Source organism: Otolemur garnettii, unplaced genomic scaffold, assembly GCF_000181295.1.
Source record: "Otolemur garnettii isolate 467f Iridium unplaced genomic scaffold, OtoGar3 scaffold00137, whole genome shotgun sequence".
NCBI lineage: Eukaryota > Metazoa > Chordata > Mammalia > Primates > Galagidae > Otolemur > Otolemur garnettii.
The window spans coordinates 4774575-4790875 of record NW_003852532.1 but is presented as its reverse complement, the minus strand read 5'-3'; the positions used below and the strand labels follow the sequence as shown (position 1 = coordinate 4790875).

The window sequence follows — 16301 nt, the reverse complement described above, 5'->3', positions numbered from 1 at the left end:
AGGGAGGGAGGGAGGGAAGGAAAGGGAGAGGACACAGACAGGGCATGAGGCCTCTGCTCTAACTCCCACGTTGGTATGTGGGCCCAATAGTCAATGCCCATGCCTACAGGTAGTTAAATATTTTGAATAGCAGCTTCATGTTTACCCACCAGAATCATCAAGCATCACAAGAAACACATCTTGGGACCTTAAGTCACCTTACCTTTGATGTGGCAGACTCTTCTGGGATGAGGGGTGTGCCTGACTAGAAAAGAGGTTCTATTTCTAGCCATGATATGGCTGCCTTTGACCTCAAACTGGGGGACAGATGTTGAAGATTTGAAGTTCATGTCCAAGAGTGTTGGTTTCTTCCTCTCCACTGTTGCCATTAACGTTTTTAAGGTCTAACTTGATTAAGGTCACTTCCAATGTGCTCAGACCCTGAAATCAAAGAATAACTATGATTCTCACAAGAGTTTTTAGACATTTTCTTATACATTTTTGACATTTTCTCTATTTTCTTTGTTTGAACTGCAGTGTTTCTCATGTCCAAGTAATGTGAGGCTACTTTGCTTTCAGATTAAATTTCTGTAAACATTAAGAACAGCATAGGCATAAACATTTTCCTTGGAAAAATTAAAGTAATTGTGAAAAATGTAAAGTATATTCTCTTTTTAACTGCATTTAAGGTTATTTTGTTGGCTTAATATAAACAATATATTACATGATTATAATCAGTTTTTATATAGTAAATTAAAACAATGGCTTTAAATACAACACCCACAAATGTGCTTTACATTAAATTAACTTTAAATGAAAAGCTTTTACATTTTACTTTTAAAAGACCACTATCTTAAATGTGTGTTATATTCCAAGGCAACAGTAAAACCTGAAGGAGAAAAAAAATCCAAAACTATGATGTTATCTATAGATGCTAAGCTAGAAAACGTTTGTCATGTTGTTTACAATATTTAGTAATATTTAATGTTCCTTCAATCATTTAGCAAACCTTTATCAGATACTTACACTGTCACAGGCCTAGGGAATTAAAGATAATGTTATGGCTCTTATGAATTCACAATCATGTGGGAAAGGAACTTTGTGGATTAAGAACGTGAGAAAGGCCGGTGAGTGCTCTAGGTGGGAGGATTGCTTGAGCTCAGGAGTTGCTCTGAAACTCTGTCTCAAAAAAAAGAAAAGAAAAAATTCAAAAAGGAACAGAAAACAGAGCTATTTAAACTTTCTTAAAGATAGTATGCTACTCTTAAAATCTAAAATACGTTTTTCTGGTGCCTGTTGTATTTTTCCTATCTTGAGCTCAGGATTGCTTCAAGACCAGCCTGAACAAGAGCAAAACCCTGTCTCTGCTAAAAATACAAAAACTATCCAGGCATTATGGCAGGCACCTGTAGTCCTAGCTACTCAGGAGGCTGAGGCAGAAAGATCGCTTGAGCCCAGGAGTCTGAGGTTGCTGTGCGCTAGGCTGATGCCCTCCCTCTCTACCCACAGCAACAGAGTGAAACTCTGTCTCAAAAAAAAAAAAAAGAAAAGAAAAAATTTAAAAAGGAATATAAAACAGAGTTCTTTAAACTTTCTTAAAGATAGTATACTACTCTTAAAATCTAAAATACGTTTTTCTGGTGCTTGTTGTATTTTCCTAGCTTATATGGAAACCTTATTTGTCACAGCAGAATTGGAAAATCCACATTTTATTTCTAACCATGATAGGGATTTTTTTTGATCAGAATAATTTGCAGTGTCAAAATATAACCAAATTCTAGAAATTGATGTCAGAATTTTGTTGCCGTGGCTGTTCATTGACTATCTTTTTTGACCTGAGCAATCTGCAGTGAAGTTTTTCACGGTGTATGTGCAGAGTGTATGACGTATCATCTGCCAGTTCCTGTTGCCTTAGAAAATGTACATTTTAGAAATTTCAGTTTGATATTCATAAATTCTAGAATTATTCTAGGCTACAATATATTTGAATATTAAATTCAGAAACTTTCTAACAATCAAAAGTCGATGGTTTACTTTAAAAGATAATACCCCCTTTCCTTAAAAAAGGCCTATTTGGCTTTTACGTACATCTTGAAAAGATGAACTTAAGGATGATTAACTAAATCATGCCTAAAATTTTACAAAATTATTTTAATGATGAACTTAAAATTATACCTGAGGATAGCATTAAAATCAGGTGATCTGGTTGCCAGGAACTCAAGTCTGTTGAAATGCTCCCAGCTTCATATTGGGTCTAGACTGAGTTTTTGTTGATTTTGTTAAATCTTTGCACTTACGCTGGAAGTTTTTAATTGGCAGAAACAGCCTAATGTCTAATGCTTCCAAAAGAATATAGCTGTCTCTGGCTCTTACTCCAAAGAGCCTATGTGGCTTCCTAAGCTATGTAGCACAGCCTAGCAACATGGTAACATTCCCTGAGGAAATCGAAGTTCCAGAATCTCCTCACCCATTATTCTTCTCAGATTTCCAGTTACCCGTAACTTGACAAAACCTTGTGGCAGCAAAAGTGTTTTTCTCATTGTTGAATGTTAGAGTTACATCAAACGCAAGAGAAAGAGAAAGAGAAAAGACAATACAAATAATATTGAAAATTCTTCCCACAATTCTCCTTAAAGAACACTTACCAAGTGACATAATCAAATTTAGCTCAATCAAAAACCTATGAGGAGAAGATGTGAATGATTTTTAGGATTTTCTAATCATTGTGAATGAAATATACTGCTTTGCTTGTCAGGATGTCTATGCTAATGACTCATTCAAACAGCCTTGAAAAAATGTTAAAATGCTATTTAAAAGTCACAAAGAAACATATACACACATGCGTATGTGCATGTATGTACATAATGCTATCAGGATTGTATATATTGGTGCTTCCTAGTATTTTTCTTTTTAGAATTCAGATGATTTTGAATTTTTTAATTACAGTTTCTGAAAGCAATATAGATAATTTCCAAAAGGGGAAATACTAACTTAAAACAATGCAAGCTTTTTTTTTTTTTTCTGACTGGTCCCAAGAATTAAAGACTTAGTTGCCTTTGACTATAACTCATCACATTACTGTATTTTGTGGGAGATTTAATTGATTTTTCTAATTTCTAACAAAGTTATTTTATTTTGATAGTTTGAGATTTTCATTGCATATCGTATATCAGGAAATATTTTTACATAGCTAATAACAGTGACAAGAAACGGGTCCTTAAACAAGGCATACCTGTTTTTCTCCCTCACACAAAAGAGATCAACAGTCCAAAGTTGGTGCAGAAGCTCCACGGTGTTATCATGGAGTCGGGCTTGTTCTGTGTTTTCGATCCGCCTTTCCTAAGATTTGGCTTCCATTCTATGATGGTTCCTAAAGCTCTAGTTACTTAAAATGGCTACACATTTGCACACACCAGCACGAAACAGAAGGAAAGGGGAGGGTAAAGGGCTGAGAAGAGCAATGCCAGTTATCTGTTCTGTTTGTAAGAGCCTTTCCACGAGTCCCAGAGAATAATCTAGGTTGCATTGACCCAGCTGCAAGGAGGGATAGAAAATCCAGCTTATTTGACAGGGCACATTGTCCACCGCCCTCCATTTTATTTCTTTCTGTGCTCACATTTTTTTCACATATAGCTTTTATAATTTTGAGACACGGTCCTTCTCTGCCTAATTTGTTGAGGGTTTTTATCATGAAACAGTGTTGGATTTTGTCAAATTCTTTTTCTGCATCTACTGAGATCTTTCTTTTTCTTTTTTTTTTTTTTTAATTATTTTTGTTTATTTATTTTTGAGACAGAGTCTGCCCTGGGTAGAGTGTCCTGGCATCACAGCTCACAGCAACCTCAAACTCTTGGGGTTGAGAGATTCTCTTGCCTCTGCCTCCCAAGTAGCTGGGACTATAGGCACCTGTCACGACGCCCAGCTACTTTTTCATTACAGTTGTCATTGTTGCTTAGTTGGCCCAGGCTAGGTTCAAACCTGCCAGCCTCGATGCATGTGGCCGGAGTCGTAACCACTGTGCTACGGGCACCAAGCCAAGCTCTTTTTTTTTTTCTTTCTGTTTATGTGGTGAATCACATTATTGATTTATGTATGTTGAATCATGCTTGCATCCTGGGATGCATTCCACTTGGTTGTGGTGACTTATTTTATTTATGAGTTTTTGAATTCAGTTTATTAATACTTTGTGGAGGATTTTTGCATCTGTATTTATAAGGAATATTGGTCTGTAGTATTCTTTTTTCGTTGTGTCCTTTCTTGGCTTTGGTGTCAAGGTGATTATTGGCCTTATAAAATTAGTTAGGGAGGATTCCCTCCCTTTCAATGTTATGCAATAATTTCCATCGGATAAGTACCCATTCTTTGTAGGTCTGGTAGACTTTAGCTGTGAATCCATCTGGTCAGGAACTTTTTTTTTAATTGGGAGATTTTTTCATTACTGCTTTAATTAATCTCACTGCTCATTACTGGTCTGTTCAGGATTTCTATTTCTTCCTGATTATTAGAAGGTTGTGTTTTCCAATAATTTGTTCATTTCTTCTATGTTTTCTAGTTTATGTGTGTAGAAATTTTCGTATCATCATGGATGATGTTTTGCATTTGTGTGGTATCAGTCGTAATACTCCTTCATTTCTGATTGAGCTTATTTGGGTCTTTTCTATTTCTAGTTAATCTAGCAAGAGGTCTATTGATTATGTTTATCTTTTCAAAAAATGAACTTTTTATTTAATTAATCCTTTATATATATGTGTGTATGTGTGTGTGTGTGTGTGTGTGTTGTATTTCATTTAGTTCTGCTCTGAACTTTATTATTTCATTTTTTCTGCTGGCTTTGGGTTTCGTTTGTCTTCCTTTTCTGGTTCCTGGAGATGTAACATTAAGTTGTTAATTTGTTATCTTTCTGTCTTCTTGATGTCAGCATTTGAGGCTATGAACCTTCCCCTTGTGAATTCTTTTGCTATATTCCATAAATGTGTCATTCAGTTTGAAAAAGCATTTAATTTCCATCTTTATCACGTCATTGACACAAGGATCATTCAGTTGAAGTCTGTTTAATTTCAATGACTCTGTGTAGATGTGAATGTTTCTCTTGGAACTGATTTCTAGTTTTTATTCCCCTGTGATCTGAGAAGATACATGGTATGATTTTAATTTTTTTTTTAATTGGCTGAGACATGTTTTGTGGCCTAAGATATGATTAAGCTTGGAGAATGTGTCATGCGATGATGAGAAGAATGTTGATTCAGTAGTTCTGGGTAGAATTTTTTGTAAATGTCTGTTTGGTCCATTAGTTCTAGAGTCCTGTTTAAATCCAGTATTTGTTTATTCATTTTCTATTTAGATGATCTCTCTAGCTCTGTTAATGGGGTGTTGAAGTCCCTAGGAATTCCGATGCTTGTTTGTCTTTTTGCTTTTATTAGTTGGATTTGCTTTATGAATCTGGGAGCTCCTATGTTAGGTGCCTATATATTTAGAATGTTTATGTCTTGTTAACTTACTCCCTTTGCTATTACGTAATGACCTTTTTTGTCTTTCTCAACCGTTGTTTATTAAAAGTCGATTTTCTCTGAGAATGGCTATGTCTGCTCTCTTTTGGTTTCTCTTTGCACTGAATATTTTTTTCATCCCTTTGCCTTAAATCTCTGTGAGTCCTTCTAGGTTTGATGTGTTTCCTGGAGACATAGATACCTGGATTGTGCTTTTTCCTCCATTCAGCCAGTCTATGTCTTTGGAGGGTAGCATTCTGATAGTTTATATTGCGTGTTAGTGCCGATATGTGGAATGCTGTTCTGTTCATCCCTCATTGCTTTGGTTCTCCCTCTTGTCTTATTGTTTTACACTATGAGCTTTAGCTTTTTTACTGGTGGTTATCTATCGTGTATGTATAATGCAGTTACAAGTATTCCTGTAGATCTAGTTTAACAAATACCCTTAACATTTGCATTTTGACAATTTCTTTTCAGTTGGGCTCCACTACTGTAGATCCATGGTGATCCCTTGAGGGTGTCAAACTGTTTTGTTTGCTTATGTTATCGTTGTTCTTTTGCTGATTTCTTTCCATCTAATCCTCTTCTGTTAGCTCAGAGCTGGTAGGTTTTCAGGGCATCTGTTTTCCTTTGTTGGGATCTCTCCTACCTCTCCTACTTAGTGAAAAGAAAGGGATGTCCCTATATGTCACTTTTGTGCCCTCCTCTGGAATGTTAACAAGCAGGGGAGGGGTGGGAGCATGGAGAGCCTATAACGCATTGCTTCTGTTTTGTCCTATTTGCTTGTGATTGTCACATTTCGAGACAGCGCTGGATGATCTTCATGCAGGGTATTGGCTTTTTACCCAGATTGTTGTTGGAAGCTTGAGTTCATGGCTGGATGAGCTTCTGTCCATGGAGGCTGGCATTATAGGAGATTGATCTGCTTAGAGTCATCCTGGGGTGATCAGTAATAGCTGGATGAGGCTATGTAGACAGTGGTTATGAGTGTCCAGGCCATGGGTATTTGCTCAAGTTGGGTCCTGGTGTAATGGAAGTTCAAGGGCGGAGGGTCGATGGTGGAGTACTGGACCTTTACCCAGTACTCAGGATGTGGTGTTAGGATCCAGGCACAGCACTACAATCTTATACAAGAAGTAACAAGAAAATATGGGAAATAATTTAGGACCAGAAACTTTAACAAAGAATATTTTCAAAGTGAAAGGTAACTCTAGAATTGTCTTTTATCGTCTGATCCCCAATGGACTAAAGTCTAAGTTTAACCAGCTCAAGAAGAGGGACAGAAGACAAATCTAGTCCATAAAGATAGGAAGCTGGATCAGAAACCCACTGTAAAGCCAAGACCCCTCTGAAGGTCACTGACATACCCATATTAGATATTTCACAGATGTTGAGAAATTGAAATGATTGTTTCTGATTTTAAAAACTTTATAGGAAAATTATCGAATGTAACTACAGAAAACAAGGGAAATGTGACTGTCATGCCTATTTTTTAAAATAGCTCGTATATACTACCTAAATTTGTCAAAAGAACATATTAGGGTGGCTTTCTGAAGTGGCGGCAGGGAGGGGTTCAAGGTTGTTTTCGAACTGATACTGTTAATCTAACTCTACCTATTTATTCTTTTCTCTCCTAAGGAGATTTTAATTCCTGACAGTCACAGGGGTTAAGTTCTATGTTCACCACTAGGTGGTGACAACGGGCTACACAGATATCACAGTGCACCATTCAGCCAAAGCAGACAGGAGCCAGAACGGAAAGAAGCTTTTGGAGCCAAGAACTGCTGTGGCCACATAGTTCCCTATACTAATTAACCCCTTAGAAGTTAAAGATGAAGTCTTGTGGATAGTCCTTTTAATAAGATACTCCTGATAAATAGGAACATTCCACTACTAGAAATGAGGTTCTGCATCTTGGCAGGGCCATTTACTAGCAACCACCTCAATGATCTGTAGTTTTCTTTTCATTAGAGCTGCAAATACTTACAACGCTGCATCCTGGTATATGCAGAGTGAACAACTGAAATAATTCTTACAAACTCAAAAGTGCTAGAGAGATATGGAGTACCAGACAAGTTATCATTTAGATGACAATAAAAAAGTGATTCTTAACCTGGGAATACCAAAGGATATTTTAGGGACTTTTATACGGGAGACTCTCCAGATAGATGGGTGGAATTTACATTCTGTGATAGCTCAATAAATATTAACAGAGTGAATGAGTGAACAATTGAATGAATGAATACTTGGACAAGTGTGGAGGTGGGAGAGGAAGGGTACTGACTTAGAGACAGACTCTCTTCTGGCTGAACAATGGGCTGGAGAAAGGGAAGGCGAGGGCCTGGGGAGCAGGGGGAAGCTCCAGGCAGAGACAGGCACTGTGTTTTGAGATAAGTTGCAGTCTGGGCAGATGCAGTAACCCCAAAGGACTTGCACACTAGTGGATCATGTGCAGCAGTTTGAGCATTTCTCCCACAGAATACTGAATATATTAATATTTGATGCCAGGATTTTATCCTAAATTGAGGAGGCTATTCCTACTTCTAATATTTGGCTGGTAAATCTGCCTTAAAGGTAAATATTATCCTCCTGACCCTGGGATTTGCAACGTACTTGCTTTCTCTGAAGGCTGATACAAAGAGTCCCTCTCTGGCTACCGACCAGAGAAGGGTGCAGGGCAGAACCCAGGACTGCGTAAGCCCAGGGTGGTACCAGTGTCCATTGGGCTAAAGGGTGAGGGTTCCCAGCCAAGGCCAGACATCCGAATCACCTGAGGAGTTTTGCAAAAATTCTGTAGGGCCTCTATCTGTGTTTTAAATGCCTTCACTGGTGGGATAATTCGGCACCAGGCTTAAGAAAAATAACTAGAATTAGGCCAAAAACAAAGACCTGTTCAGCAGCCAGAGGGCGCTAAACACACACCCAGGACCCAGCCACCCTGTTCCCTTGTCACGCTGGGTTTATTATATAATGCCTGAGTTTTCAGTTCTTCCAGCGTGGCAGGGAATGTTACGGTACTAAGGGCAGATTTGACAGATCAGCTGCCCTTTGATTGAATAATCACCTCGTTCTAGTCTGTGCTGAGCACCTTATTCCATTTAACCCCCTTAACCAGTTAGGAACTATTACATGTGCTATTTGTATTTTACAGATGAGAAAATTGAGACTTAGAAAAAAGTTGTGAAAAAACCACTTAGTGTGAAAATGGTAAATTTATCTCCAAAACCCAGTTCTCTTTGAAGCAAAGTTTCTGTTCAACCAAACCTCCTCCAGAGCACGCATTTCTGTTATCTATGACAACAAGCCACATGGAAGGATCTGAGATTTTATATATATAAAATCTACCATTGAATCAAAACTAAGCTACTAGGAAGACATAACAGTAGAAAAGTGTAACAATTATTTTATCATTTCTTGTTCTAGTAGAAAATAGATGGTGTCTTCAAGCCGAGTTGTTGAAAGAGTTTAATAGAGTTTAATTATAAAGCTGTGTACACTATTTTTAAAAAGCAACAAAAAGTAGTTTAGTATCCTGGATCTAGTGTGTTGAGGGACAGGGATAATTTACTGGAAGCTGGAGAGAGAGCTCAATAGGGAGGGTTCTATGGACAGGGGTCCCTTTGGTAGAGGGAGCCAGCAGAGCTGCACCCCATTCTTCTGCACTCTGTTCCCCTGCCTATCAGGGACTCCTCAGTTGGCCAAAATCCAGTGGGAGCCTCCTTGACTGGCCCACCTTAGTCAGTTAGTTAGCCTGCCCCAGGGATAGAGCAGGGCAGAGGGAGAACTTGGGAGAAAAGACAGGTGATATCGAGAAGGCTTTTATTAGCTTAGAGTGCATCTGTAGCCATTTGGGTTGAAAAATGAAAATAATAATTACCAATCACAGATAAACAAAGTTATCCTAGTAAGTACCTATTACAATGTACACTTTATTTTATTATCTTATTCTGCCTTTATAATATCCCCTCTAGACATGCCTTATTTACTGGGTTTCTGAAAAGTGTAGCACCTTGTTCAAGGTATATGGCAAGTACCTGGCCAAGCTTAGATTCTAACAACCATGTTTTTGTTTATTATAAAACACTGAATAAGAACAAAACTGAAAATGACTAAGCAAATTGTTTTTATCTAGAAAGACCTAACAGGGTGTGAAGAAAAAAATAAAGCTAATTTTTTTTTTGATTAATCATTAAGTTTTGGTTTTTTTGGGTTTTTTTGTTTTGTTTTGTTTTGTTTTGTTTTGGTAGTTTTTGGCCAGGTCTAGGTTTGAACCCGCCACCTCTGGTATATGGGGCCAGTACCCTACTCCTTGAGCCACCTGCACCACCCAATCATTAAGTTTTTATACATGATAATTCAAATGTTAAATCTATGTTGCTCAGTCTTTTCATATTTTTTCTCCTTAAATGGAACTATTCCAACTTAATAGTGTACTTTAAAAGCTAATAATGCACTTATTTTGAGTCATCATTTTAGACTAACTTGATTTGTTTTGTGGACTTTTGCACCTCCACTGGGGTGGATGAAAAGATGAGCGGATAGAGTCTGCATTTCCTGGGAGCTGGGTTTTAGCATGAACCGAAGCTGGATCCTGAAGCTGGGATCCCTCACAGAGCAGAACAGGCAGGATACAGTGTGACCATGACACAACTCAGACTGCCCCAGACTGACTGCACGCCTTTCTGGAAGTCCCAGTAATTTTGAGCTCCACATGCCCTAGTATAGTACCATTGTAATTTATGAGCCCAGATAAGTTTTTAAATGAGTAAGTGAGCTCTCCCCTCATAAGTAGCAAAAAAAAAAAAAAAAAAAGAGCATAAGGAAGGGAACAAGTCAGGGAGACAGATGTAAGGAAGACCCGGATTCCAATTCAAGGAGAGAACTCTACTTTGGGGATCTTGGGTTGTATGAAGCACTCTAGTGGGGTGCCAAGGCAAAGACTGATGAAACAGGAAATTTGTGACTCAATATGCAAAAGCATATCTGAGGTTAGCCACAAACAAGAGCTGTCCTGTGGGCTTGTCTATCTCCAGGGCCATCTCAGACTCTAGCACCCTTGCCCTCCAAATTAATACAATACTCCTTATTGGATTCATTTAATGTTACCTTACTGAATTTTTTATGTGACTGTGTCTTATGTTTTCTACCATAATGTGTCTTTTATTTTGCACATAGTATGATGTTGAACTGGTGTCAGGAGGTGGTTATCTAAATGAATGACGGAATGAGGAATGATGATTAAGAGTCTTTTCAGACTAGAGGAGCCATGAGGGGTGTGAAGAAGAGTCTAAGGCACCTCACAGCCTTCCTTACAAATGATCAGACAACTCCAATTTCCTGGTTTTCTTCTTCTGGTTAAAATGCATGTGCCTCTCCTCTCCAGCCTACTCCGGGAAGCACTTCATCTTCCTCAGCTGCTGTTCTTCACTCCAGGCTGTCCTCTTCTCCTGTGTTCTCTGCCAGGCCGATGTTTCCCCAGGCCTCTATTGCTTTATTTGTCTTGCTCTGCTGGAGATTGTTCTTGTGAGTAATAAATGCAGGCAAATAGGAAACAGGAAATAACTGCCTGGCAGAAAATTTAATATATTCATTATTCCTTTTTGTGATTACTTACTGGGCTGGGGAAAAGCAAGATAAATATTTTATTTCCAAGAAAAAGGTTTTCACACTTAAATATCCTAAAATTTAGAGTTGGGGGGGAGGATTTAGAGTCTAGATTTGTGACTATTTTAGAAGAGGTGAGATGCATGGTTTTCAAAATTGCTTTAGCCACAGAACCCTTAGCCCTCTTCCCTAAAGGACTCAATAAAGAACATCTGAAATCTGTTCAGAGGCAAAAGTAGAACTCTAGACAGAGCACCAATTACTAGGGTAGCTGGCTATTAGGCTGAAGGAAATGTTCTGAAATCACGGGCTATTAGATGTGGGTATATATTATGGTACACATTGGTGGAGCAGTTATCCATTAATAGAAGTTTTGCTCTGGAGGAAGTCTGGGTTCAATTCTCACTGTTGCTTAGCTGTGTGACATTGGATTATTTAACCTATCAATACTTCAGTTTATTCATCTGTAATTTGGGGGTAATAATATCAGCTACTTCATAAAGTTATTTTATTAGAATAAAATGACAAAATGTGTACAGAACACTTAGCCCTGTATCTAGTACATGAAAAACATTCAATAAATATTAGCTAATATTATATAATCACGTCTACAAACAGGTTGGATTGATTTTTATTCACACACAGGGCAAGAACTTACTGCTCAATATAATTGTAGGCTATTTTTCTTTCTTTTTTTGAGACAGGGTCCTGCTTTGTTGCCAGGGCAAGAGTGCAGTTGTGTCATCCTAGCTCAAGTAATCCTCCTGCTGTTAGGCAGGTAGCTAGATATGAGCGGTATAGATGGCAGATATGACTAGGCTATTTTGGATTGGTTTGGGTCAGGCTGACCTGGGCTATTACGGGAATGAGGTTGATTAAGACCTTGCTAGTGGGTTGTTTTCAAGACCTTGCAGGTGGGTTGTTTTGAGAAAAGAGTTAACTAAGCCTCTGAGAGACTTCTAGGAAGCACTTGATACTCCTCAAAGTTGTGTATAAAACCCCAACTGTTTTCCCTGGTGCCTACAGTTGCTGGGACGAACCAGGGCTTGCTATGCAAGTTGTTAATAAAATTTATTTTTCTTGCTAAAACCTTACTTATTCTTTTCAATTATTTCAGCAGCTACCTCAAGCCACTGCACCACTCTAACACTCAGCCTCTGGAGTAGCTGGGACTACAGGTGCATGCCACCACACCCAGATAATTTTTCTATTTTCTGTAGATATGAGGCTGTCATTCTTGCTAAGGCTGGTCTTGAACTCCTGACCTGAAATGATCCTGCTGCCTCAGCCTTCCAGAGTGCTAGGATTACAAGTGTGATCCACCGCACCCAGCCAACTTCAAACTATTTTTGATGCTTTTCGTATAAGTCCATCAGGAAGGCACTTGTAATCAAAGAAAGGTTTGGGTTCATTTGCTTGCTAACAAGAGACAACACACTATCGGGAACCATGAGTCATGTCAATAAAAGGATGTTGGAAAGAACTTATAAGAGTTGTGCTGTGTTAGGATTTAAGGAAGTGGAGCCTTGTTCTGAACTGGATACGGTCAGGAAGCAGGGCATTGAATAATGTTTATCAAGAAGGCAAGAAGAAGAAGAAGGAAATGCAAATTAACCTGTAATTGGTAAAAAGGCAGTAGTTGCTCATTTTAAACAGGTATCATTTGCTGTGTAACAAATTATCCCCAAATTTAGCAGCTTAACACAACCCCCATGTTTTATGTCATATTGCTTCTAAGGGTCAGGAATCCAGGAAAGCCTTCACTGGGTGGTTCTGGCTCAGGGTATCTCTTGAAGTCTTACTCAAGATATCAGATGGGGTTGTAGTCCTTGAAAGCTTAATTGGGGCCAGCTTTTGGCTTCCAACCTTACTCGTGTGGCTTCAGTTTCTCTCCACAGGGATGCTTACAATATGACCCCCGTTTAAGAGATCTGACTTATTTCTGGGTGTTGGTTTTTGCTCTGTTGAGTCTGCTGTGAGGAGAGCCATGTTTGCTTTGGATGGCTTTGTAGCAGCTGTGCTGGGCTGAACAAGTGCAAGGCTGTGCTCAGCCCAGGATGGGCTTTACACGTTGGATTCTTGCAGTTTTCTTCTGCTGTGTTGTGATTAGCTGTCCATGTTAGCTGCTCTTAGAGATGTTGTTTTTGATCCTCCTGTGTTTCAGGAGACCCTTATGGAACAGCTGCCCTGGTGCCTCCAAGGCCGTGTCTGTGGTTCTACCCAGCTGTTGCCTTTCTGGTGGCCCAGACACCTGCTTCTTCAGATGTGTGGCTCACAGGCCTGTGCCCATTTATGAAATGCTTATTACTGATCTAGGGCAAGACAATGACAGAAATTGAGTCACAATTTAGAAACTGTAATAGCTATTTAACGTGCCTCTATTTTAATTTACTTTAGTAAGGAAATGTAGTTTGTTCAATCTAATAAAAAAACTGGGCATGTAAAAAAAAAGAGAGAGATCTGACATGGGGGTCATGGGAGGAACAAATTCCAATGAGTTTAATGACATAGTCTCAAAACTGTGTACTACCACCTCCATCTTATTCTATGGATTAGAATCAGGTCATTAACTTCGGTCCACTCAAAGGGAGGGGAAGTATATGAATATTTACATGCAAAATATTTCACTGCCAAAACTTTGTGCAGTGAAATATTGCAATATTTCAACTCTGTGCCAATATCTCAAGAGCACAACATATTTTAAAGACAATTAAGATCATGTAGCTACTTCAATATTCTTAGGAAGACGAGTGATTAGCCTATCTATGGCTTAGGTTCTGTTTCCAAGCTTATTCCTTCAGCTTCTTCCACCTTCTTCTACTCAACTTTGCATCATTTTCCAGGGTTTGCTGAACTTCATAGATGGTACTAAGAAGATATGGAACTGTTTCTGTCTCAACTCCAGCTTAACTTCAGCGCTTTCTTTAACATGTGAGAGATGTTCTCATTCTTTTCCCAGAGCCTCCAGTTCCTTTAATGTTTCACACCTGTCTGGATGATGCTGGCTCCCTTTTGCCAAAGCATCATATTTTTGGCGATTCCTTCGTATTCGTTTTGCTTAAAGAATTTGCTTTTTGCACTCAGCAATCTTTTCACGTGCTCCAGAAATGCTGCGTTCTTTGTAAATTTATTCATCATTTTCCATTTCACTTAGATTCCTATCATATAGCAACACAGTTTTGCCCACTGAAAATTCACATTGAGACAGTGTGCTCGGCATGCACTGTGACTGGCTACGTCCTTCTTCTTGGGATCCAGAGTTGCACCATTTAATGAAGCTCTGTACCAGCAGATTAATTCTCCGATCATCTCCGGCACCATCTCCAGCAAGTAGGAGACGTTTCCTTACGACTTCGTCACTCACTTCAGCTTGATTTTTTTTCAAAAGCTCAGTTGAGGGAAACCATATTTATGGGAGACTGAAGAAGCTGTAGTTCATCTTCAGTATTCGTCAGTCACGGCTCCCGTGGCGAGTGTGGCAGCTGTGGCCGTGGCACAAGCTCCTAAAAGCTGTTTCTATCACAGTTACACTGTTAGACACATCTCATTCTTACAGAATTCCCATGTGGTATTAAAACATCCCTATTTTTAAAAAGTTTAAACTGAGACCTGGATAGTTAGTAACTTGCCATGGTCAGCTGATAAGTATCAGAGCCAGTCTAGCTTAAGCTTGTTAGAGGATTGACCTTAAACTTGCTTACTGGCACTAACCTGGTGTGAAGCAGCCCGCCATTCCATAGCCTAGTTGTCCCTGTGATAATGACATTGGCTAGCACTCCTTCAGGACCTCTCTCATCTCTAAGGTAGAAATTGGCAAGGAAATATGAGAAGAGCAAAACCAGAAGAGAAGTTGAGCTTACAGAAATGCTAAGGGAATTTAAAGGAATTTGAAAAACATGTGCTTTAATATACAAAAAATGTTACTTTTTAATCAAAAGTGGCATTACAATTTGAAAGACTAAAACATGATGTTCAAGAAAATGACTTTCACCAAAAGAATAGAAGAATGTGGGTTGGTAATACACATTAAGAACATGTTTTTGCTGAACACCGAGTAGCCCATATTTTATCTTTATTCTTCTTTTTTGAAGGTAGGATTATTTGGGGACAAGAGACTAATGCAACAAAAGGTTATTTAGAACCTATTATATTCTACGCCTCTCAGAACATAAACTGCCCCATCATCATTTCAGTACTGTCAAGAGAAAATGACCTTTATTTAGGAATGGGGTGTTGCAATTGGAGTACAAGCGCTCTAGTAAACTATGCATATTTGGAGGGAGATAAAAGGAGACAGAAGGTTGTTTTTTTTGAGACAAAGTCCACGCTGTCAGCTTGGGTTCAGTGCCATATTGTCATAGCTCACAGCATCCTCCAACTCTTGGGCTTGGGCAATCCTCTCACCTCAGTCTCCCAAGTAGCTGGGACTATAGTTACCCACCAGCCCACACAGCTAGTTTTTCTACTTTTAGTAGAGACGAGGTCATGCTCTTTCTTGCTCAGGCTGGTCTTGAACTCTTGAGCTCAAATAATCCACCCATCTCAGCCTCCCAGAGTACTAGGATTACAGGCATGAGCCACTGCACCCAGCTGAGACAGAAGGTATTAAAGGGAAAATTGAGAAGGAATCCTTAATTATGCAGAGATAATTATCCCTGGCTACAGAGATCATAACAAGGGTAACACGGGTCTAAGGTTGGATAGGAAGTCTCTTGGGCAGATGTCCTCATAGAAGTATTTTTTGCATAAGTTTGTGACAGATTTTGTGAGGGGTTGTGGGTTTTGCAGAGTCTTGTGATAGTTTTTTTCATGTGCCACACAAGCGTGAGACCCTACCCTTCTCTGCCTCCCCAGCTCTATTTCTCAGGTGTGTTTTTTTTTTTTTTTAACACACTTGACTGCATCTGATTCTGACAACTTTCACATTTCCCACTTTCAATTAACACTTTCTTTTTGGTAAGTATCACTGAGCAGTCATCATGTGGTTATGTTTTGATTGTCCCTCAGTGCCAGGATGGGCTGGTCTGTCCCCCACTGGCGGGAGTGACTGGCAACTAAGAGTCAGTGTCAAAACCCTTTTAGCTGCATTGGAACAACAAAGGTGGGGTTACTTGAGAATAAAAGATTACTGAGACAAAAGATTATGGAGACTCTATTATATTCTAAGCTTCTTGGAACAGAAACTACCTCATAATCAATTTAACACCTGACCCCACTAGCTATATCCCAGTA

At 39.0% G+C, this 16301-nt stretch overlaps 1 protein-coding gene and 1 pseudogene across 1 annotated transcript in view; both read right to left on the bottom strand.

Moving 5' to 3' along the window:
* CUNH4orf17 (chromosome unknown C4orf17 homolog) overlaps positions 1-16301 on the bottom strand; it is a 51903-nt gene that overhangs the window by 31960 nt on the left and 3642 nt on the right. Inside the window, exon 2 of the mRNA XM_003798523.2 lies at positions 203-420. Within this exon, the coding sequence (XP_003798571.1) occupies positions 203-368 (166 nt within the window). The 5' untranslated portion in view covers positions 369-420. The remainder of the gene's footprint in view (positions 1-202; positions 421-16301) is intronic.
* Positions 13833-14802, bottom strand: LOC100965232 (annotated as a pseudogene).